Below are 26,596 nucleotides of genomic sequence, written 5' to 3' on the forward strand. Positions count from 1 at the left end.
CGTACCGCAGCTAATACGAGGACGATCTGGATGTCTCTCATTGAATACTCTACAAACCTCTCTAGCATTTCTAACGTCATCTCCCGAACGTCATCTCCCGAAAGGCGTACAATTTCAATTTTCTCTCTTACGCTCAATCTTGCAGCCATGACACAAAATAATTCGAAGAACTGTAAGGTGAATATTGTTGACAATAGTATACTTAAATCTTTCACAAGTGTCGAACTGTAATATCATTTCCATGACAACTAAGATTTAAATTGAAATATTAGGTCTTAGTTTTAGTTAATTTGCGTGAAAACTTGAATGTAATTCCGTTATTTTCATTAAAAATATTTACGCTATTTGTTTTTTTTTCATCTGGCGGCAATTTATTGTTGAAATCATTAAAAAATATTCTCATGGCTATATCTGTCGATATAGGGTGTTTTTTGTGACTGTTAGCTGTGTGAGTTTTCGAATTTTTGAGTTGTCATAACTTTGTTAATAATGAATATTTTTTCATGAAATGTTGGTCATACTTGTTTAGAGACACTCTGAATCCAGTGGCGTAGTGATTTTTTCAATAAAAAAAATCACTAATAAAAAATCCCGATTTTCGACTAAGAAAAAATATCGTAGTATGCTCTGAAACTTTAATAAACATTTCAAATTTTGTCCCAAGGTAGACCTTTTGAGTATTTGACATTTCAAAAAAAAATTATTAAAATCGATTCACAACTTCAAATTTTAGGGGGGTGTTTCCATTAAAAATGGGTCACACTGTAGATGTGTACTAAGGAAGGATTTTTGAATATTCCAACTGGGGAGCCAGCCGCAGGTGAAAAAGATGAGTCCACAAAACAAAGTTATCTTGTCATAACTGTTTCTCAATTAAATTTCCAGTGTGTGAATTTATATTAGGTATCAGCATTGCACCCGTGCGAAACCGGGGTGATTCGTCAGTTTCATATATTTTAAAAAATAGTAACCTGGGAACTAAGATGATACAGCCATATTGTAGCTGAAACCTCACAATTTGAATTTCACGTATCATAATCGTCACTTGGCATATGAACAACAAAATTATAAATGATAAAAGCTTAATTGTTAAAACAGTGCCTACCCAGTCTAATGATCGTTCAGTGTCTATACTTCATATCATTGGAAAACAATATTAATTAATTTCTCATCGACGTTATTAACATCGATGAAGATATAACAATCATCCCGATTCGATCGCTTTAATATCGTGTAGCAATAAATGATTGAGGCAATCACGCGAATGACAATTTCCATCAAATTACTTTTCCTTATCGTTGATTAATAACACCCAATACATAAATAACCAAACAAAATTACAATAACGTTATATTTGATAATATAATAATAAAACACCTGATTATAGCTCGTTTAATCTACTCTCATTAAACAAGGTATATCTATTTCATTAACTCCTAAACGCAATAAAAAGCTATCAGGAACAAGGATTTGAACATGATTCGTAGTTAATACGATGCTCTGCAAGTGTGGTGGTTCTCTAAACGATGCGCAGTCGCTGTTTTCGACAATTTGATTGGTCCAGCAATAAGGGGAGGCACACTGTGTGTAGCCCTCAAAATATTCCATGCAAGTGAATAACGCTGTTAGTCTACATTGATGGGTTATCGTGTATAATAGTTTTTCTTGTATTAGTGACAATCAAGTTCAGTTACACAAGTGTTACGATGTCTAATTCCAATGTTGTGCCAGAAGAAATCAGGCCTAGGGCTATGTACAGCATCGATCAAATTTTAGGAGTTAGTAGTTCATCAACTTCGTCTAAACCTCACGAGGGTGAGTACCTAGAGAAAAAATAGTACGTTCTTATTTGTAGGTAGCTCTTAACCCTGCCGAAAATGAAAGGGCACGTTTCATTTATCATTTTGTAGTTGTTTTCAAACATTGAATGCCTCATTTTGAAGCAAATCAAAACTTATATTGAAAATTCAGGGAATGAACCAATTGTTTACCATAATTATAGTAAACAAAAATCAGATTAGGATTTTTAGATGAAATGATATGAAAATAGTGGAACTGTATAACATTTATACCTACCTATCTACCAGGGCCGTAGCGAAAAGAAAAATCAAGGGAGGGAGGGAATCCAAATTTTCCCAACTTTCGAAAAAATGAGACCGAAGGATTAGTTACTACTATAATATATTAATTTTCTTACTTGGCTATCCAAAGATTGGCTGAATGCTTATGCCCGTTACGGTATGCACAATCAAAAATAAATGTTGGTAATTATAAAAATAATAATGGGAATTATTCTACTTTGGACCAAGGTCCTTGGTCTTCCACCATGTATAGGAATATCCAATACAAATGAAAGGAAACAACACTTAAATAATATTGTGCTTATTGTTTTCTACTATTATTTTTTTTATCTTCACGGCCCGAAATTTCCTAACTTTCCCAAGTCAAAAATACAGCGAAAAGTCTGGAATTTTGTAAAATTGTCACTCCAAAATTTGTGGAGTGTTCAGGACTGTTCTCCTACTTGGGAGAAATTTTTTGACGTTCTCGAACAACTCAGAATTTCGAAGTATGGGATCTCCAAGTTATGCATTTTAGGAAATCCCAACCTTCTCCTGGTTTTTTCCTTTTTCTTATTACCTCTCCCTTTCTTTTCTCTCATTTTGATTTTTTTAATTGTTATTAATTTTTTTTTACTATTATTTTTTTTATCTTCACGGCCCAAAATTTCACAACTTTTTCCCAAGTCGAAAAAGTAGGGAGGGAAGGCTGCCCCCCCATGGCGACGGCCCTGCTACCTACAGAAACAATTGTTTTCTAGCGTAACTTTTCGGATGCAAAACACAAAACACACATATTTTTTATCCGTTTTATTTCAAAGATTTATTTAGTACAACAACTATTCAACAGCCAAATCAGTTGGACGTAGAAACGGAATTTGAAAAGTTCGAAAACAAACAGTGTCCAATGTGTGCATGTTTATCAGCTGAAAAACTCAAAAGTCATAGCTTCCTGAAATGAAGCTATGAGACTGAATGTTTTACTGAAAGATTTGAATCATATCCTGATGATTCTAACTTGATTAACGAAATCTCAACGGGGAGACGGGTTCAGGTGTGGAAAATATTCTCTTATGTGTCATACGATTTGTAACTGATGTATCTCTACTTTCTGTTATGAAGAGAAAATCTTATTCTATTCTGCTATTTAACGTGTGGCGAGTTTTAATATTATTGTTATATTCACTGTATCCAACGAAATAAGTATTTCATATATTGACAAACTTTAGACTGGAAATGTATCTACGTCTTGATAAAAATAAACTTTTACTCCTTACCTGTTTGTTAATTATTTATTAATATATCTTATTCTGTTTAAATTGAAAGGAGACTATTTTTAGAAGAGATTGACTTTTGAAGAAGAAAGGTTTTGTAATTGTGTAATTCAATGTTTTCATGAAAGTAGATGTTTCCAGAAGATTTTTTGTTCCAGTTTGTGTCTAAAAGGTCCTTTTTTGCCTGGTTCACCCAGCTTTGTAAAGATTGAATAGAAACTGGCCATAACTTGATGAAAATCCATATTAATACACTTTATTGTATGATTTTTATTAAAAAGGATTGTATTGCTTGTATAGTTTCTTTGTAAAGAGTTCATTTTGAAATTCCCTGCATTTTTCCTTTCTTCGGAAGATTCCCACATTTTGTTGCATGAAGATGGAGAAACAGAAAGCCGAAACCTTTTTCCCATCTAAGTCTGTATTCTGAAACGTTTGCCAAGTTATATTACAAATATTTAGGTCAGTACAGACGTGTATCCAATTCCAATATTTTTTAAATGAGATTGGTCTTCAGAGTCTAATTCATAGAACAAACATTTTATTTTTTTATTTGAAAAATATATTCTAAGAACAATATCAGGATTTGCAGAAAGTTTTATTGAAGCTTTACTACTACAGAACTTCACAGAGATAAGTATGTGCGTTCATCTATCTATTTTGATTCAAATTATTTCATTGATAATGACCTGGTAATTCATTATTTGCATTAATTTTTATAAAGAGCCATAGAAAATAATATCTATTGTTTCTTGTGAATTCCTGGGGGGACTTTCTGTGACTGTGATTTTCTGTGCGACTTCCATATAGATTGAAAGAGACAATATTTAAAAATAACGATCACAGAAATCAGAACCAACACTTTTATTTTTTGATATGATAGTGTAATTTAATTCAGTGTAGTCAGGAATATTTTCTTAATATAAAACCTACTCCCTTTTAATGAAATCGATTGACTTGATATTGACTTATGTAGTTAAGTGTTACCACTTTCACGGCTGGAGATATGAAGGCTATTTTCAGGGTTTTCTGACCGTGGTCTGCAGATTTTTATGATTGATGTTTCGTCCACTGCGGTCGCAATACCCGAGTTCTGGAACAAGAACAAGAACCAGACCACTAGCTCGAGTATTGTGACCGTTACCACATCGCCTTTGAAAATGTCTACCGCAGCAGTAGACGAATCGTCGGCCATAAAAACCTGCTGACCACGGCCAGAAAACCCGAAAAGTAGCATTCATGTAGTAACGTTTATTATAAATAGGTACAAGTGGTATAAAAACACAAGAAGAAGTTTCATTTCTCGACTTTCATGATGATGTCCTACCACGTAGTAACGGCAATACATCCATCAATTTCTGGAATGTTGACTGTTCGTAGGGTGAGATAATTGTAAATGGATTCTTGAAGGCTGAACTTCCTCCAGACTCGAAACGTATCTAGCTTTGCTGGATAAGTTTTTCCTGTTAGTTCAACATTCCTAACAAACCGTTCAAAATTCTGTTTGAAAAATCTGTTTAAAATCTGTTTTTCCGTTAATCAGCTTTCGCCCCCATACGAACGACAACTCTCAGAAGTTGAGAAACTTGTGCGAGCTAAGGACTAACGAGGTCTTACCTTTTACTGTGTGATTCCTAACACGGATGCAGAATCATCTCAGCTTCAACCAGATGAATTCTTTCGAGAAAAATATCTGGTCGAGGCGGGAATCGAACCCACGGCCTTCCGATCGTGAGTCGGGCGCACTATCACCGCGGCCAATTCCACAACAAATTGTTATAAGTCATTTCGTTCATGAAATATATGTCTTATGATGCGGATATGACGCTGTTCACTGCACTGAAAATTTCCATCATGTCTTGTATGTAGTTTTTGAGTCCCTAATATTATATATTCAGGTTGTTTTACGTTTCAAATTGTCTAAAAGAACAATTTGTTCAGGCCAGTCTTAAATTACCCACATTGTAGGTTAATGGACTGACGCCTACTAGAAAACAACTACTCCCCTGGCTAATACCACGAAGGTTGGATTATATCGTTGTTTTCTGATAGGTGTCATTCCATTACGCGACAGTGTAGGTAATTCAAGACTGGCCCGATTGAATTGTTTTTTTAACGTGCTGTATGTTTGATTGTTTGTTTGTAACTCCAGAACTATCGAATTTATTGCTTGATCTATTCGCGGGTAGATGGCGCTGTGCGTAACCTCCTTAATATAATTCGAACTCACTTTACATGTACTTCTTCATTTGAAAAAAGTATTTTTTTATTGACACGCGCGCTTGCTGCTTTATTTGTAACCCTCCTTTGCGCGTCTGCTGTTTTCCTTGGGCTAGGTAGCTGATTTTCAGGCTCCCTCTCCGGAATCGGAAAATATCAGTGGTCATTTTTCTAAACAATATACGTCGTTTTTTTTCACAACAATACTAGTATTTTTCGTTCGTTATTGTTTTAAGCTTATTTAAAAAAATATTTTTAACTTTTTGTTTCGATGTTCTTTAAAAGCGTGTTTTTTAGTTTTTTAAACTATATTTACTAGATAATTTGATTTAAAGGCAGTTTTCAAGTATGTCCACTCATTTTGTGTGTATTTTACGTTTATACAAGGCCGGAAATTGTGACTCGCCGCCCAAAAGAACATAATTATGGAAACGTCATTATGTCTACAATACATTTTTTCAATTAAGCATAAAAAAATCAAACAACAGGATGACTTTTCTTGTCGAGAGAAACGGCATATTTGCCAAGGCAAGAAATGAATTTTCTCTCGGGTATATACTTGACCAGCCGGAGAAACAATTTTTTTTTCTGTTAGGCTAGGTAAGAATCTCTCGAAGGCAATTTCTTGTTGTATCTCGACAAGAGGCAACACACACTAATTTGGTTGATTATTTGCTAGTAAGTAGCAGGGAAAAATACATTTATATTTCACCGGTCAAATCAACTGCTCATGGTTCTCAGCGAAATCTATTTTGTATAGAATTCAATGGGAGATTAAGTGAGAGCACTTAAACAGGGGAGGATTTATACTGACGAAACAAAGTTATTTGTGCGAGGGGAATCTCTTTAGAGAGCTCTCAACTTACCTGATGATTTGAATAGTGTTCAGCTCGACGAAGGTCGAGAATCGATTATAATCCTTCCATGTGATATGTAAAAACTTTTGGTGACACAAATGACAAGCTCCCTCAATAAAAGATACGAAAATTTAACAAAAATATATAACATGAAAAATGAGGAAAATGAGAAATAAAACTTGTTTTCTGTGACGGGAAAAAAGTTTGACATTTTATCTCTGATAACAGGTAACAAATGTCACTTTTTATGAAATAACTTTTTTCCCCGTGAAAAAAGTGAGTACTTTTTATACAGGGTGTAACATAAGTACGTTGAAATATTCAAGTGACGTATTTCTGAGACAATTTTAAGAAAAAAGTCTATATGAACTTGTGTCTGAAAATGTTTAGTTTCGGAGATACGGGGTGTTGAAACTGATTTTTTTTTGTTCGCTTTTTGAAAAGAACTCTTGCAAAAAATAAGTTATTTGCACGAAATTCGGTACCAGGGTTTTTTTTGACGTGGAAAATCATAATTTCGTATTAATTTTCATGTTACATCTAGAGGACGCTGCGTACGCTGTCATTATTTATTTCAAATTGCCCTATCTTTTTTGACAGTAAACTTTTGGTACTTTTCATGAAAAAACCTAATTCCCACACCATTTCCAAGTAAAACAGATACACCTCCTCAACAACGCTGGAGGTGGTCGTTTTTGAGATATTTACAATTTTCTATATCGATGCATATTACTTTACAGCCAAATTTGATTTCAATAATTTTTGTCACTCTCCGCTTGCAAATTAAGTCAATTAAATCGAGTAGGCTATGAAAGTTTGTTTATAAAAATAGAAGTTCGCTGTCACATTTTTAACTATTAATTGACGAATTCACACTTCGGAGTTTATAAAGTGATTTTTTGGTACTATGCCCGACTTTACGAATGCTGAAATGGCTGATATGGTTTTTGCATACGGCTTGGCTGACGGAAATTCAAGCGAGGCCAGACGCATCTATCAGGAAAGGTATCTCCAACGCGTGACTCCTTGTGCAGCGACATTTGCGAATCTTTTCCGGCGACTTTCCGAATCTGGAAGCTTTGAAACAAATTCTGCAGTAGGACGGCCACGGACTACAAGAACTGTAGAATTGGAGGAGGCCGTTCTCGAAGAAATTAGTGAACATCCAAAGACAAGTACAAGAAAAAACTTTATGAATGTGAGGAACATGACAGTTTCAGAATTTTAAAGGAACAGCAATTATATCATTATCATATTAATAGCAGACAAAGGCAGATAGAATGCTCTGTGCAAAATTAAATTGTAGGCTGCTAATTTATGACTTTCTTGATGGAAAGAATCGCTTAGGATGGTGACGTCTGTATAGCTAGGTTTTCTGAAAACAAAAATTGAGATATGTCGCCAGGTACTAGTAACACGTCGTTAAGTAGCTCTGCAACTAGTTCTTTCAGTTGTTGCAAATCGAAACCCTTTATACATTATGCATGTACAAAATGCTTCAGTGTGTTTCATAAAACTTGCTTGTCAAGATTTAGAAACCAAATTTCTTTCATAAAAGACAACAAAGTTTTGTGCTATACGGACGAAAATGACAGTTTTCTCAACAACCTGGGAGAAGAAAATACTGTACTGGAAAAAACAATTTGTGAACATAATGAAGATAGTGCAACAAAAAACAATTGTTTATGGAAGAGGCAATTGAGCTAGAATATGAAATGAGCAAAGCTATACAAAAACAGGATTAAATTATCAGAGAATTAGAAGGACAGATAAAAGAACATATTTTGCCATGTTACAGCTTGAAGACATAATTGCCAAACAGGCAATACTTTAGCTTATTCACATATTTCATTGAATATATTAACCTAGGGACGATCGAGTAATTTACAGCGCATCTTTGTTGCTCAGAAAAGATCACTGAGACTAATTTTCACTATAAATTAATACAAAATTATGATTTCCCACGTCAAAAAAACCCCGGGTACTGAATTTGGTGCAAATAACTTATTTTTTGAAAGAGTTATTTTCAAGAAGCGAACCAAAAATTCAATTTCAACACCCCGTATTTCCGAAACAAAGCACAAGTTCATATAGACTTTTTTCTTAAAATTGTCTCAGGAATACATTACTTGAATATTTCAACGTACTTATATTACACCCTGTATGTATACACATAAATAAAGGTAGAAATGTAATTTTTCAATATTGAATCGAGCTAAAATCTAATATTTTTTTCCTTGTATAATGAATAACCATTTATGTTTTTTGCCACTAAACATAGTGCAGGTAAAAAACATAGTAAGATTTTTTTCTCATTTTTCATGATGATTTCCTACCACGTAGTAACGGTTACATCCCTCAATTAACTGTATAACAAGTTGCACTTATGACACTTTTATGCAGGGTCAAAAAAATGAATGTTACATTTTCAGAAAAAAATCAGAACTTATACATTATAAGTTTGAAAATGTCCTTATAGGACGAAACTTTTATTTGTAACGTTAGTAACAAATAAAAGTGGTAAAAACATAGAAAGTTTTAATTCTCTTTTTTTCATTATATCAAAATCTTATTCTTTGTCTACATTTCAAATTTTGTGTAGCAGCACTGTGATTATTCCATTTTTTTTGGAACATGGAATAACTAGTGTAGGAATTTTTTCTATTTCCCTTAATTGAGTAATAATTTAAATAATAATTTGAATAATTGTCTAATTTAGATAAAGCCATCTTAATGGAAGAAAACGTGAATGAATTACCTTAACAAAGACGTTTTACTGGAAATTAATAACATTTTAAATACTTGTCATCGATATAATGATCGTTTTATAATCAATTTGGTCTACAAGGTGATTTGGTGAAATATTCACATTCATCACAGAAAGTTTTTACGATTATTAATTTTATCAAAGTTAGGTTACCCACGAAAATTTCCAATCAACGTAGGGAACAGGTTTGATTTAATTAAGCTTTATCTGAATGTTGGTAGAGGTTTGGCTACAAGTGCAGTTTTTGCTTCCTGCTGACCCAAAAAAGTCAGGAAGCAAAAACTGCTATTGCTAGTTCCGCAACACGGTTGATGATGTTATTGTATAACGAAACATGTCATAAGTTATAGTGTAATTCGAAAAAAATCTAGTTCAGTTATCAACAAATCGTATTAGCTTTTTTTGGCTATCAAATAAAATAAAAAAGAAAAAATTGTTTGAAAAATGACACATAGGTACTTACTTTGTACACCAGAACTCTATAGCGGTGTTGATGATGAAGGCAACAAAATAAGAGAAAAAAAAATTATTTGAAAACGTTCAGTCTGTTTCATGACACTTGGCTTTTCGAAATGGTAAACCAGAATAATTGAAACATAATATTAACAATTCCCGTCTTTGAACAAAACATTTAATATAAAAAAATTGACCATATCACATAAAATGTTGAACTGCCTAACGACATTATTCAAATTTATAATATCGCGTTTATGGAAATCTCCAACTGAAATAATATTCATATCAATAGAACCTCTTCAATATCCAATGAATTTTATTTCTCAGTGTTTTAAAAGAAATCTCTAGCGTATAATAAATCCAAAACAAGCACTTTTCCTAATCACCAGAACAGCAATACTATTCTGGACTCGCGTTTCACCAATCTAGTTGGCGTCTTCAAGAAATCAAGAAAACTGTGTTTTATTTTCTTGGTGTTTTATTCAGATCGATTCTATGACGTACTTTAGAACTTGAAGTTTAACCAGAACATTGTGTCAGGAACAAATCTAGATCGTTTTTGGCATTTTGGGTTAGTGAGAATTACAATTATTCTCTGTTTCCAATTTTAGAATAGTAGGTTTTTCACCCCCTGAGGTTAAATAAACTTTTCAAAGATAATGTATTCAATTTCCTACTGTTACTGATTTGTTTCCTGAACAATGTTGAAGAATCACACACCAAGATACATCAGTAAGAACCTAGGAACCTTAAACTACAAAAATTTTCAAACTACGAATAATTATGAATGAATCAGATATGTTCTTTATGATTCGGGTGTGGTGACACTGATTGACGGAAAATTGACCATAAAATTAAATGTACATATTTGTCGTTTCCAGATGTTTCATTATAATTGGCAACACTGCTATTTGACATATAGTGTTGAGAAGAAGAAGACGTTTGACAGCTGTGGCAATTGAAAAAACTTTCAATTTCCTCTCATAGTTACCACAATACAATAAACAACAATGTCTTTATTGTCGACTTAGTTGCATAAATCGCAGTAAAATTTTTGTTTCTACGCGTCTTCTTCTTGATATTATATGTCGAATATCAGTGTTGCCAACTATGAAACGCCTAAATCATCTACAACAATGGGGATGATTACGGGAAACTCATCCGGCAGAGTGCGCTGAGTGTTTGTCACATTGGTCATCAGCTGTCAAAGTTTCCACAGATATTTATTGATTTATTTGAAACTTTCTTATTTAAATTGCTTGCAATTCAAGATGTATTCTACATGGCGTATCGCTCAGTTGAAGGAGGAGTTGCAGAGCAGAGGTGCAACCCTAGGAGGGAAGAAAGCTGATCTAGTGGAAAGGTCCATAATTTTGCATATTTGAACAAAATTTCTAGAGAATATACCTATATCTGTGACTGCAATTAGGGTTTTTTCTAGCGGCTGCTACCGAGAGGAATGTCCCAGAAGTGATATTGTTGACAAATAAAATAAAACTCTTGATATTGGTCCAGTTTGAAATATATAGGTACAGTAGTAGAATATAAACTCATTTCAAACTAAAAGAAATATAATACAATAATGCGATGATGTGAACTTCATATACATAAAATAAATCCTTAAAACAAAAACTTCACTGATGGAATCATACATTTTTCCGCTAACTCCATCATACACATGTTTCAATAATAAAACAAAACAACCTTTTAAAGCCTACTCGAATTTGTCCATAATTTGAAGCAGATTGCATTCCCCAGCTCTTTTCAGTTTTTATAAGCGGCTTTATTTACATATATCAACGTAGACCAAAACACATGGGTAAATGATATTACGTTCCGTAATTTAACGCAGTTAACATCGAATTCGGAGATTCTCTTTTGTCCGACACATAGCCAACTCTACTTGTTTGGTATTCATAGACTTACCCGTGTGTTAAATGCTCTTTGATACAAGCATCGCATATAGATTTATGCATGCAAACTGAATGCTAATCTGGACTAACTTCGACGTGTACCAACTAGCTCATAATGATAGTTCAAATGACTGTAAGAGATGGCGGATAGCCGATATTAACACATTATTAAATGAAATTGACATATTGTTGTTTGGAATGATAAAACGGTTCTTGTACCTTATCGATAATGAAAATGTATTGTGAATACATAATAAAAATTTCAATTATCCTATAGATCTTTTATATTTAGAGAACAAAGCGCTAGATGCACTAGACGCAAGATGCTAGATGCAACTATACTTCTAACGTATAAAATTGCATTTTTATGAAAATAAAACTGATTTTGGGAGAATAGATCATGTATACAGCACGAAAAATAAAACGAAAACAACTGCTATACCAAAAGGTGAAAAAATATTATTACAGAGACACTTCACATACGTAGGACCCATAATATACTCAAAAATACCAACAGATCTCACTCAAATCTATTCATTCGGTTTATTCAAGAAGCTTCTCAAAAAATGGCTCCATTCTACACCAAGACTGAAAATTGTATTTTTGGCAAAGATGTTCAAACTCATAAAAGTATGGAATTTCCACATAATGTTTCTCAAGTAAAGTTCAAGATTGTATTTTTGGCAAAGATCTTCAAACTCATAAAAGTATGAATTTTCCACCAAACTTTTTCTCATGTAAACTTCAGGATTGTATTTTTGGCAAAGATCTTCAAACTCATGAAAGTATGAAATTTCTACAAAATGTTTCCCAAATTAAGTTCAAGACTGTATTTTTGGCAAAGATCTTCAAACTCATAAAAGAATGAAATTTCCACCAAATTTTTTCTCAAGTGAACTTCAACATTGTATTTTTTGCAAAGATCTTCAAACTCATCAAAGTATGGAGTTTCTACGAAATATTTCCCAAGTTAACTTCAAGATTATATTTTTGGCAAAGATCTTCAAACTCACGAACGTATGAAATTTCCACCAAACTTTTTCTCAAGTGAACTTCAACATTGTATTTTTGGCAAAGATCTTCAAACTCATCAAAGTATGGAATTTCTACGAAATATTTCTCAAGTAAACTTCAAGATTGTATTTTTGGCAAAGATCTTCAAACTCATAAGAGGATGAAATTACCACCAAATTTTTTCTCAAGTGAACTTCAACATTGTATTTTTGGCAAAGATCTTCAAACTCATCAAAGTATAGAATTTCTGCGAAATATTTCTCAAGTAAACTTCAAGATTGTATTTTTGGCAAAGATCTTTTAAACTCATGAAAGTATGAAATTTCCACCAAACTTTTTCTCAAGTAAACTTCAACATTGTATTTTTGGCAAAGATCTTCAAAGTCATCAAAGTATGGAATTTCTACAAAATATTTCTCAAGTAAACTTCAAGATTGTATTTTTGGCAAAGATCTTCAAACTCATAAAAGTATGAAATTTCCACCAAACTTTTTCTCAAGTAAACCTCAACATTGTATTTTTGGCAAAGATATTCAAACTCTTGAAAGTATGGAATTTCTACAAAATGTTTCTCAAATAGAGTTCAAGATTGTATTTTTGGCAAAGATATTCAAACTCTTGAAAGTATGGAATTTCTACAAAATGTTTCTCAAATAAAGTTCAAGATTGTATTTTTGCCAAGATCGTCAAACTCATAAACATTTTTTTTCAAGAAAATCAAGAATCGGAACAATTGAAAGGCGATGTTGTAAGTGAGGGAGAACTGGCGGATGAAAGTTTGGATGAAGCAACCAGCGATCGCCCTAGGAAAATAAGACGATCCCGGACAACTTTCACAACCTTCCAACTCCACCAGTTGGAGAGAGCTTTCGAGAAGACTCAGTATCCGGATGTCTTCACCAGAGAGGAGTTGGCTATGCGGCTGGACCTCAGTGAAGCCAGAGTTCAGGTTGGTACTGATACAATTGCTTTTTTCTTTGAGAGCCAAATTATATATATATATATATATATATATATATATATATATATATATATATATATATATATATATATATATATATATATATATATATATATATAAACTAGCTGACCCGTCAAAAGTTGTTTTGCCACATAAATTATTTCTATCAGAACAATAATGCTTACAAATAATATTAATTCCTTAATGCTATAGTGTGTACAATTGTTTGGCCTTGGGACCTATGCATATCACTGGAGCTTTTTCCCAACACCAAATCGTTATTTCTACACCTCGACACGTGTTTGGATAACCAAGTGATCATCTTCTAGAGGAAGATAGTTCTGTTCAGTTCAGAAGATAGTTCAGTATTATCTTCCTCTTGAAGATGATCACTTGGTGATCGAAACACGTGTCGAGGTGTAAAAATAACGATTTGGTGTTGTGAAAAAACTCCAGTAATATTCATTACTATACCAAAGGTTCTGAACAGTACATCATAAGTACTTGGGACCTATGAATAGTCATTACCTAGGCCAGCCTAATTGGAAATTGCACAGGAGTTCCGTTTCCGATATAGTGGTGAACGGAGGTGCCAAAGAAGGTACGCGGACGCCATCGTTGGAGACGGAATTCATTTCGTGTTGTGAATGTCCGCCGTTATATAACTAGCCAGTCAATTGAATAATAATAGTTTCAACAGAAAGTGTTGAGTGTTAAAATAAATAGTTCTTCCATTCACGCCGGTTGGAAGCCGGGGATGACCGGATATCCAGGTGGGAGTAGGATCATTATAATAATCGTTATGAATCAGACGATAGTCTATATCCAGGCATAGTAGACCCCATTCCCTACACAGGCTTGAGAGCTGCAAGACAACCTTTGTCCTCGACAGTTACGTAACAGGAGGAGCATTAGTCATATGCGCCTGAAGATAGAAAGCAACGACCATCCAAAATATATTAAGAGAGAAAGAGAAATTGCACACGTTTAAAATGAATTAGCACATCTGTAAGTATAATATGGATTTAGTGTATTGATATATTATCACCTCATAACTATTCTTCTGAAACGCTGGTTTCAACAACGTTTTTTATGAAATTTTCAACGACGAATCGCGTGCCGTTGCACAGTCGTTGTGGATTCAAATTACTAAGTGCCCCAACTTTCAGTTGTGGCATGTCTGGCAAATCTAATGAGTTCAAAAACTCTATGGAATGATTCACAGCTTCGGTGGCATCGCAAACCGTATCTACGCTCGATAGATAAGCAATAATTGTGGCCAAAAACTGTGTAGGCAGTGAGAGAAGGCTTATTGTGTGACTCAGACAGGAGACCGGGTTCGTTTTCATCCCTACTATATGATGTCTAGTGAGTGAGAAGTGAGACCGGTAGACGCCTGGCTGGAATAACTGATCTATGATTAGGGTTGAAACTGATCGACTTACTTAAAAACAGGGGTTGGTTATAGAAGGGTATAAATTGGGGGTTACATGTATTTTTTAATGCTACATAAAAACAAAAAAATTTGTTCAGCTTGAAAAATGGTTCTGATACAGATTCTGTGAAATATGTTCTTCCTTACGAATCAGTATATAGTTGTTTGAATGGTTTAGACTTTCATGGCTGAGGTTTTCAGTGTCATTGCTTTTCGAGTTAGCTTTTCGAGGTTAGGTTTATAGTTGTCCTGAAAATCTTGCGAAGAAAATTGGATAAGATAATTTAGGAAACACTTGCTGCATGAATAGCATTTTACAAGTGTTGTTCATGACGAAGAATCAAGATCAAGATCTTCAGATGATGTGGTGCTGCAGGTTTTTCCGGGTTTTCCTACAGCTGAAAAAGCAAATGCGCCACTGGAATCAATGAAGTCGACCCGGAGCGCCAATTAATTTTTGTTGTTGTTTCATAATTTCATGATTTGTATTACTTTCTCGATGAATAAAACTACTATTGATTACTAAAAAAATTGGGGTGGAACACCTTTATCAGTTAGAGGTATAGAACATTGAAACCTATCCTCAGACCAACCGAATATACATAAAATTTCATGAAAATCGGTTAAGTCGTTTCCGAAGAATATGGCAACTAAAGCTGACACGAGAATTTTATATATTAGATAACGTTTGTCAATGAATATTTGACTATTCTGCTTGGATTTTTGATTCATCTGTTTTTCATAACTCACACCTCATGACGATTCTGATTTCTCTCAACTAGTCACTTTTCCCCTCGATGGTAAATTGAAAAAGAACATTGTCGACTCGTAAATGTACCATTCATAAACGCTATTAATTATTAAGTAATTTAATAATTTCGTCTCTTTTTGAACCGCAAGCTCAAGTTGATAATAGCTGCATTTTAAGTGATGAAAAGAGCAATTGAGTAATTAGAAAATTAATTCTTCTTGTTTGAGTTCTTTTGATACCAGTTGTTGGGGGTCTGCTGTGATAAAATTGCTAGCACTCTAATAGTCATAGAGTGCTAGAGTCACAGAGGTTGTATTTTCGCGGAAAAATAATAATGAATTACTGATGAAAAAATTCAATTTGAAACTATTATTGACAGACCGATAATCTATCTATACTAATGTAAATGTGAAAATTGTGAGGATGGATCTATGTATGTTTGAAGGTGGTTGACAATGTTTCGTGGTTTATTTCATCAGTTCGGACTTCCATTGTCTGATATAATATAAATTGATTTGAAAACCCTGAAAAAAAATGAAAAAATTAGCGGGAGATGACCATTTGGCGGGAATTGGCGGACACGTGTTTCGATCACCAAGTGATCATCTTAAAGAGGGTGATGATAACTTGGTGTTCGAAACATTTGTCGAGGTGTTAAAATAACAGTTTGGTGTTTAAATTAAACTTCAGTAATATTCATTACTACACCAAATGATTCAAACAGTGCATTACATGTACTGGTAAGCCTGTATAATCTTGGAGAGGGTACTTCATAGCGACTCTCATTGAGAATGAAATTATTCTATTGAATATAGCGATTATTTCTTGCAAAATTATCTCTGTTTGAAATCTAATTATTCGAAAACGTTTAAAGCAATCGAATCAAATGCAAGTACATATCAAATTCCAAACATACCATATAGTCCAGTCATTTGGTAGTTTTACCTGGAAAGTTTTCCGGGAGTTTTGAAAATTGGTTAACTTATAGATTTGGGTATGCTCTTTTCGAATTTCAACTTTGCCACCACGTACCCCCACCGCTTGCGCCGCCATCTTGAAAAAATGGCGTCTAAAAATGGTTTTTTGGGAATATCTCCTTTCCAACGTATTTTACGAAAAAAATATTCATGTACAAAATTAAACTACAAAAAAAGTCCTACAATTTATGTATCAATAATTTTTTTCATAAAATCAATAGTTTTTGGCGTACGAGCGCCACAAAGTACATTTTAATAGACGTTTTTAAGAAAACTCATTTCTACACCACCTAGAGATAGAGTAAGCGGCGCGTTTTTTTTATTGTGGTTTTCCCTATAGGCCTAATCCACTTGTGATAAATTTTATTTTGAAATTTAGCGCAATCTCCTTCGCTTTGCTGTTCCTGATGGACCGGGGGTTCGACTTCGTCCTGAGCATCGGTCGAAACATCTAGGACCGAAATTTCGTCCGCATCATCTGCGATGTGACTATCAGATTCATCACACGTCTCTTCATTTTCGATTTCATCGAAAGCTTTTTCAAAAATAGTCGCCGTTTCTTCCTCTTCATCATAATTATATGATGGAATTGGCGAATTATTACAACTACCACTATAATTTGCGCATATAACGGAGCATTTTAATCCAGCTTTTCTGCATCCACAGGCTTTTTGACGTCCTTTTTTACACTTGCGTTGCTTCGGTGTATGAAGAGCAAAATCCAAGAGATGACAATACATCTACTAGTCGCCGAGATCCATACTTATGAAACAAAAATGTAGCTAATCCAATCTGCACTGTTGACATAAAAGATTTCGGCCTTGCTGCTGCTGCAATTATAGAATGAGCGAGAGCAACACTTTTTTTCTTCCATTTTTGAAGGGACGCTCGTTTTTTTTTAAATTACGCCATCTAGAAAAATGCGTAAAGTTTCAGGTATATCAGACTCAGAGTCTTGAAAAAAATTATCTGATGGAGGATAATGTTTTGTTTCATAGACTGTAGAGCGAATGTCCTGTATAACAATTTCCGCTGCTGTCTTCACAATACGCCTACGTTCTTCTGCATTGTCATCACTTTTTTGATTATAGCAGGCTTCTGTTAATAACTTAAATCCTGTATTTCGAAAACAAACGACTGGAGAGTTATTTGCAGTGACGGCAATTAAAATATCATCACCGTATTTTTTGAGTAGTTGCGCTTTTACCGTTTTTATGTGGGGGCGGTAATCACCTTCAATTTTGGCCATCAATTCGTCCAAGGAAAACTGACACTCGTCGGAATTCTGCTCAAGATAAGAATAAATGAACTGCATCGCAGTATCTATCTCAGTGGCATACGGACCTTTTTTGTATATCTTCAGCTGGTGGTGCTTGATATAATTTTTTCATGCAGGAATTATGGTACTGTGCATCGGCTGCGACCAAATCATTCACGTGCTCAAGACGCTCAACAATTGCTCGACCCCAATCATCATTACGATTTCTAGCAAGATTTGAAATACTGTCTTTCATTGACAATTTCCTCATACTATACACTACATTACGCTGTTATCTGCTGTTATCTCTTCAGCACATAAAAAACAATGATTTTTAAAAGAGAATACTGGGTGCGAGGATCGCAGTAGTGGCTGAGGTTTCGTGGCATCACTTCCTCTACGCAATGATGCAACGATTAACTTCTCATTATTGTATCGTTTTCGACACACTTCATGAACCACTATCGATTTGAGTCCCGCCAAAAGTTTATTATCATTTCTTTTAACACGCCAAAAACTATTGATTTTATGAAAAAATTATTGATACATAAATTGTAGGAAATTTTTTCTAGTTTAATTTTGTAAATATATATTTTTTTCGTAAAATGCGTCGGAAAGAAGATATTCCTAAAAAACCGTTTTTAGACGTCATTTTTTCAAAATGGCGGCGCGAGCGGCGGGGGTACGAGGTGGCAAAGTTGAAATTCGAAAAGAGCATACCCAAATCTATAATTTAACCAATTTTCAAAACTCCCGGAAAACTTTCCAGGTAACCCTCTTTTTTTTACCAAATGACTGGACTAATATTTGCCCGATATCATTCTTTCGATAATCCATACGTGCATAGTTGCCTAGTGTCGAATTAATTCGAATGTTAATAATTAGTATCTCGTTGAACAAATCAACTGCATCATTACTCGCTATCGAGCGCTAGCAAATCCGATTTATAGCATATTATGTTGTTTTGATCGGGCAGCAGGGATTTACGTAAAGGGCCGGCGAACGATTCAGAGATACTTTTGTTACGTGTGCAGCGAAGCTTATATGAATCGATGTTAAAAGGGCAATTATAAAAGAGACAGCTTTCCATCGCGGGGGCGCTCTAAATGAGACATCAGAGGGAATCCCGGGCCAGGAACCAGTTCCGATTACCTCCATTGTGGCGAACAATAGCCAATTGCTCTGCTACTTACGCGGCTACAAGCCAGATTAATTATCCAAATTGTTACCAATTAAGATGCAATTCATGTCCGCCATTATCCAACATTACAGATTCAATAATGCTATGCTTGGTCGACTAACAATGCACTATAATGTTAAGTTAAGCTCGTGCATTAATACTCGTTTCTCTAGAAATTTATCACACAGGGTAAGTCAGCTCAAACTTGTCATCCACACTGAAAGAACAATGTATTTGCATTTGAGAAATTTCATTGATATTCAACAGATATCTAGTTCAAAGATGGTCAAATTTAGGTAATTTTCAGACAGAGTATCTTTTCTAAACCCCAGAACTGCATGCAAATACTCTCCTCAACGCGCGTTTTACCATCCGAGTTGGCGTCTCAAGAAGTCAGGAGATAAAAGAAACTGACTGACAAAAGAGATTTAAGATGTTCATCGGTTAATTGAGAGCTGTAAACATTCTTTGTGTACTTCATCTTGGAAAACGTTTTCTCACACAAGTAAGTAGTACCAAAAGCAAAAAACAACCCACGAGCAAATTATCAAATTGTTCCAGTGGAAGACTCTTATAACATTCCAACAAAGATGAATTTTGATATTTGTTCTTAAGCATATCACTGCACCGTAAATCAATAATTTCCATTTGGACTTCCGGATCCAGGGTTTCAATGTCAGAATCAAAAGGATTTGGAAAAAGCTTTTTTTCATTCGCGATGACATCAAAATTTGAAAAACGAGTATCATTCATCAACAAGGACTGTTGATGAATGATTCAATGTAAGACTAATGGTTTTGAACCACCATCATTTTCTACAGCCTTTGACATAAGTGCAACCACTCCTTTATTTTTACCATACATATTTTTGCCTCCATCAAAATATATGCCCCAGTTGTCGTGCCGTAAATACTATCAATATCAAGAAGTTCTTCATACACTTCATAGCTTTTATCTACTCCGCGAATAAAAATCAACCCCTGAGCAATATCTGACACATCCGTTGACTCGTCCAATGCTAGAGAAAACCACTCATGATGTCCATTTTTGTCAGACAGTTGAGATGATATATTTTCTGCGATGTCTTGCACCCTCCGAGCCATGGTGTTTGCTGACAAACTGACACTTTTAAATAAATTTACCTTTCCGGGGCATATTTCTTCGGCTACTGCAATCAAGCATTCTTTTATCATTTCCCCATCGGTGAATGGTTTGCCACGTTTTCCGATTTCAAGAGCCACACGAAAGCTGGCGCGAGTTGCAGACTCTTGTTCAGTATTCGCTTTGGTAAACAAAGATTGCCGCGATTTGAGTCCGCGTTTCAAAGCTTCAAATTTTTCCTTCCGCAAACTTCCTGTATACTTGGAGTAACTTTGAAGATGTTTCGATTCATAGTGTCGTTTAATGTTATAGTATTTGAGAACAGCTATGGTTTCATTACAAATTAAACATAGCGCCTTATTACTGGACTCAATCACAAAATACTGAAAGTTCCATTTTTTTGGAACGTTCTGCATTCACTGTCGATTTTTGGCTTCTTTTCCATACTAACAAATCACACATAATAAGTCAAATCAAAATACTTTTACGGGTGTTACTTTATTTCAAAATGGACAGTTTCGCTTCCTTCGCCTTTCCTACGCAGACTAACTCGCAGTTTCGCCGCTAGCCTTTTTATATGCAATTATTACTGCCATCTCGAGGTGATCGGAATACACTAGCTAGAACCACAACTTTCTCGAACCAACGCGGTAATTCCAAATATTCAATTACGCCTAATGCCACCTAGCGGGTAGCTGAAAAAGATAGTACATAGTACCACTACTCGCCACTAGATGTCGTTAAGTGTCACAATACACAATAATAATTGAAATGCAAAAAAAACGTAAGTTTGCTTAGGTCACGCACTTTGCGACTATCCTAGTCTAGAAATATAGTTGAGGGCAGAAATTGGCCCTTGGAACAAACTGGAAAATTCATTATGGCCCGAAGGCTTCAAAGTTTGGAAACCCCTGTTGAACAATTAGAATTTCAAGCCATTTTTATAGAGGATAGCTGTCGAAAAAATGTATGGGCACGTGCTTGAAAAAAACGATTTCCGTTCATCCAATACATGGTATTCATAATTATTTCAAAATATGGAATGAAAGAAACTATATAAATATGAACATACCTGTGAAAACACTGAAAAACTTCAATACACGTATAATCAAAAAGACTCTATAAATCTCTTCGTCATTTCCTTGCGAAACACAAAACACATTTTTAATTCTTATTCCATTCGTGATTAGTTTACGGGGGGCTGACCGGCACTCTATTCCTTAGAAGTATTTCAACTATACCAACCCACGGGAATACTTCAGGATATTTCTGAATATGATTCACAGATACAATTCCGGAGCTTCACAGTCTGCTTGGTGGGGGCAACCAGATTAAAAGTAGTGTACTGTTCAATTTATGGTCAACTTCCTAACCGATTGATGTACTGTATAAATTGTAAATAACCATTGAAACTGTACTATACTGGGTACCTCAATGAAAGTACTCAAAGTTTTGCCAGCAATAACAATCACTCAAGACATGTTTCATCATCTGATCCTTATAGATAAGGCCTCTCCAATTGTCAACTGTGGAAAAACGTTATGGAGTGCCTTTGAGCTCTTACAACATAGAGTTTTTTCAAAATCACCGCTCAGTAGTTCCATAAATTCCATGGAACTACTGAGTACATCATGCGTACTGTCAATAAAAACATTATTAGTATTTGATTCTGGTAATCAGAACAGGAACACAGTCGATTTTTCGTTATTATTATCATTATTCTGGAGTCAGATTCTGCAAACACATTCGTAATCGTTTTTTTACTTTTAATTCCAGGTTTGGTTTCAAAATCGTCGCGCCAAATGGCGGAAACGTGAAAAGGCCATGGGAAGAGAAACGCTCCCCTATATGAACCCCGGAGACCAGCACCTGACAGAATACGGCCTGCATGTCCCACCAGTGAACCTCCATTCGATGTCCAATGACCACTTCTGGCCCTCGATGTCGTTTGCGCCTATGTTCAACCCGTCTGTGGGATTCCCCTGGGCTCCCAAGAACCACGCAGTTCCAAACTTCCACACCTTCTTGTCCCAATACGTGTTGGCGGGGGGAGTTCCTCATTTCAGCCTGCTGAACTCTGCTGTACCAGAAGAGAGATCTTCAAGTTCTAGTCCGGAAACCCCCAGTCCTTCGCAGCTATCTCCCGCTGCTTTGGAGGCCCTCAGGGCGAGGACGCAGGAGATCCTCATGCAGCCTGAATCGCCCAAAAAGTTACAAGCAAATTCGTAGACTGAATACGGATTTCATTCAGAGTGCAATAAAGTCACATTTTATGTGGTTTCCAGTAATAAAATGAAGTTGAGGACACTGAATTTCCTTGGTGAATTTCTTCAATCTTCGAGGGAGTACATCCTGCTGATGCAGTTAAGTTTAAAACCCTTCTGTGGTACTCCGGACTCGCAGAACGAGAAGGGATTCTAAGAGGATGCATATCGTATTCTATGGTCATTATAGAAAATTCTTTATATATTTTTGATCTCTGTTATGGTCACCAAGTGACGCGAATAAGATACTTTTCTTGATGAACAACAGGTTCCTTTTATTAGATTTTTTTGCATGATTTATTTTTCGATATTCCTTGTTCCTATCTAATCAAACCTTCTCTGATTTTTTTGAAAAAGATATATCAGTGCAGTTTCAAATTATTAGAAAAACCACACTTTTAAAAACTGCTCCTGGCTCTTTGATCGGAGTCTGTCTAAATTTTACACTGAATATTTATTTGATCGTGGAGACGACCCCTGAAAAGTTCGAGAACATTGTAAAGCTTGTTTTCAATAACATGGATAAGTTGCAAATTATCTTGTTTTGAATATGTTGTTTATTAATTCAGTTATGATAATGGAAAATAGATCAAACCAGGAATTCACCATCAAGACCAATGTTCTTAACTTCCAAAACAGATCAATTGAAGATTCACGTGCAAGAAGAATTAGAAAAATAATCAGTTACGTCATTTCAAAGTGAGTTGCCAAAATTTCATCTAAAATGAACTATTCATGAATGAGCAATGTAAAGTTGAATCATCAACTTCAAATTGAAAATTAAAAAAAATCCGTAGTTTACAAAACATTGCGAAAGCCTAAGTGTCCACAATAATATGGAAACAAGGTACATGGTGCCTAATATACCATGGAACAGAATTTCTAATGAACTAAATAAGAAATTCAAAAGTAATTTGATTTGAATAATAAAAAAAAATATTATCATCTATTTTGTCATTCCTAAATTTAATCAGATATGGAAAACTCCAAGTCAAACTCTCCAACCACAATACTAAATATCGCGGTTTTCAGATTAATTTATTTTATCTTTCATTATTTTGAAAATGAAATTTCAACTCGACTAATCTTTTCATCAGTGCTAAAAGTTGAAAGAAAATGAAAATAATGAGAAATTCAGGCCCATTTAGGAAATCAAAAGGCATTGTAGAATCTTTATCGAAGCTGGAAAGTCCGTTTTGAGAAAACTTATTTTTGTTGAATTTGTATTCATTATATCATTTTAATTGTGATAGAGAAATTATTTGTATCTTTTTTATAAGATTGAAATATTCCTTCAATCAAAATTTTGGCATCTCACATTGGCAAGGGCTCATTTTGTACGTGGAAAAAACCTGAGATATCGAAAATTAAAAAAAAAACAACATTTTCCATGCAGAAAATCTTATTTCCTTTTTGCGAGGTCGCGGTTTGGATCACTGTGTGAAACATATCAACACCATGAAAAACACGGAAATTTATGATAAATAAAAAAGCAGTAACTCAATAAATTGTTTGACAGTTTTGAAAAATGATCCGCTCGAAATGTTCGAACTTTTCAGAGGTTGCTCGCTCTCATTAATGAAGGCTTTTTTCGTGACTCATTTGTAAAATATTGATATCGTGTTCCACATCGAACATTCCATTGTTAATAATTCACAAATTGAAGATTTTAAGTACCACAAATTGAATCTGAACATTTACTTAGCAAACTAAAAAATAAAAAAGGGAGCTCAACAGATAGATTGCTTGTATTCCAGTATTGTCAATACCCTAAGAAAGGTTCCAGAACTTTTGCCCAGGACGCCTCCTTGACCAAAAACGGCCTTGAATTAAAGGGTCCTGAGTACTATAGGGTGATCCCGAGAATTAAATTTTCAATTATTAATATTATCAACTACATTCACACAACCATTTATCAGTAATCATAATAATGGAGGTAGTCGTTTGTTTACTAGGAAAAAATACCAACATTTTGGTTTCCTTTCCAAAATGTTTTAAAGAGTAAAATAATATGACTATCTTGTATTTCATTCAAAATTATAGTACCTATTTTTTCGTGGTTCCTCACTTTTCGTATTCCTCTCGACAATAACTTCAAATGCCAAATACGTGAAGGACCTTTCAATTATATTTTATTTATATTTTTTCACATATGGAGAAGAGTGGTTCTTCGAGAATTCGGTCTGTTCAGAAAGTAAATGATACTCTTTTCAGCTGGCCGAGCTTTCGGTAACAATTGGCTTCATCGAATCTGAAAAAAAATCGGTGCCCTTTCTTATTTCTAAAGTTATAGTTCTCTGGCAAAAACATAACAATTTGCACTGATAGTAGACATGCCCTATTAGCCTTGAAAACAACGTGTTACCTCAGGGCTAGTACTAGAGTGCCACCAAGATTTAGCCAAAGACTCGGTAGATAACAACATTATCCTGAAGTGGGTTAAAGGGCATGACAGGAGTGAAAGTAATCGCATTGCCGACTCTTTAGCCAAGGAAGTGGCTGGACTAAGAATTTTAGGACCCAGTGGCACTTACGGCCTGATGACTTCGACAATTGCGGAGCTAGCCTAATGTTACACCTATGCTCCAACCCTAAAGAGATAGGATGGAATCAAAGGATGTAATGTTGCCACGATCACCCTGGGCGACCTTGGGAAGCTAGCGCCGAAGAAGTATCTCAGGATGACCAGGAAAAATCTACGCTTAACAGTAGGATTTCTAACTGGCCACTGTCAACTAAGGAAACACCTCCACAATATGGGGCTAGTGGACACACCTCTGTGCAGGATGTGTGAACAGGAAGATGAAACTGTCAGGCATGTCCTATGCGTGTATCCGGAATTATCGTCAATAAGAGAGTGTATGATCGGCGAGTCTTGGCCTACACCTGCCGATATGAAGGAGATGTCTCCCAGAGACCTCTCCACCTTCCTGGAAAGGACAGGATGGCCATGACCTAGGAGGACAACCCCTCGGGAGGATGATAAATGGGTCACATGTGGCCTACTGCTGTAGGCCTACACTCACCCTCCCTACTCTACAGATATAGAAGGTCGGTTTCTTATGAGCGACACATAATCGACTGCTTCGGATTCTCCTGCACACTCTCACAGACAGCGGCGATGTTTTCAGTAGATCTTACGTTTCGTCGACGTACGGGTGTTGGTCGATCCTTCACTCAACCAGTGGACTCAAATTTATCCACCACGTTGCGAATAGCCCTCTTGGTAGGACGATTATGGCGACCAAAAATGGCGGTGGGCGCGGTACGTTGCCCGAACAGAACACCAATTTTGAGAAAACAATGCTATTATTTGCACCTGTTGTTGAATGCTATATCTGTCCATGATGATTTAGCCAAACAAACTGAATGAATGACAACCAATTTGACAGATGTAGCTTCAAAAAGATGGCAATTGTCAATTGTTATAGTTCTTGTTGGATTTATTCACTATGCTTTTATTCGTTGCTTTTGTAGTTTATGTGCAGTAAATCATCTGTTGAGATGACAAACTGTTTCATTTGAGAGGAAAAAATTTGTATCACAAAAATTGAAACAACTTCGATAACGTCGTTATTCAGTTTGTATGTAAATTGGTTTTGTGAATGTTACTTCGCATACGAAATAATACAGTTTTTGAGTAGGTACTCCAATTGTGATAGTCAAAATTTATTTCAAAAGATTATTTCATAAGATTAACAATAGAATCCCAAGAGTTTCAACTGTAGATAGATGTAGTTTAGGATTATTGACATAGACAATAACCGCCATTTGGAGAAATTGAATATGAAATAAACCATGTTCAGACTAAAGAGAAATATTGTAATATATTGTAATTAGTGATATTACTGAAAATACATATGATGTTAATATTTACTTGTTGTTTTTGTTATTTAAAAACTCCCACCACAGTAAGCCACTGAGTATTTTTCTCAAGAATCAAATTGATCGTCAAGCTATCAATCTCACTCGAAATATTTGCAATTGAGTCAAGTAGCTCTTGCATTTTAACACAGAACTTCATCAAAGAAATTTTGTTTCTAGAAAAAATTCGTGAATTTCATTTTATTCAAATTATAATAATAGAATTCGCTGGCTGTTTCAGGAG

The 26,596-nt window shown here is 35.0% G+C and overlaps 1 protein-coding gene across 1 annotated transcript; it reads left to right on the forward strand.

The window, feature by feature from the left end:
- Nucleotides 1–1,651: 1,651 nt before the first annotated feature.
- Nucleotides 1,652–25,314, forward strand: LOC111517019 (homeobox protein orthopedia). The gene is made up of 3 exons (XM_074186220.1): nt 1,652–1,815; nt 13,284–13,510; nt 22,001–25,314. Exons 1-3 carry the CDS (start codon nt 1,707–1,709, stop codon nt 22,451–22,453), a joined length of 789 nt encoding a protein of 262 aa, XP_074042321.1. The 5' UTR covers nt 1,652–1,706; the 3' UTR covers nt 22,454–25,314.
- Nucleotides 25,315–26,596: the final 1,282 nt, after the last annotated feature.

The sequence above is a fragment of the Leptinotarsa decemlineata genome, unplaced genomic scaffold, assembly GCF_025532065.1.
Source record: "Leptinotarsa decemlineata unplaced genomic scaffold, Ldec_3_MD MMD2_tig00078422_RagTag_RagTag, whole genome shotgun sequence".
Taxonomy (NCBI): domain Eukaryota; kingdom Metazoa; phylum Arthropoda; class Insecta; order Coleoptera; family Chrysomelidae; genus Leptinotarsa; species Leptinotarsa decemlineata.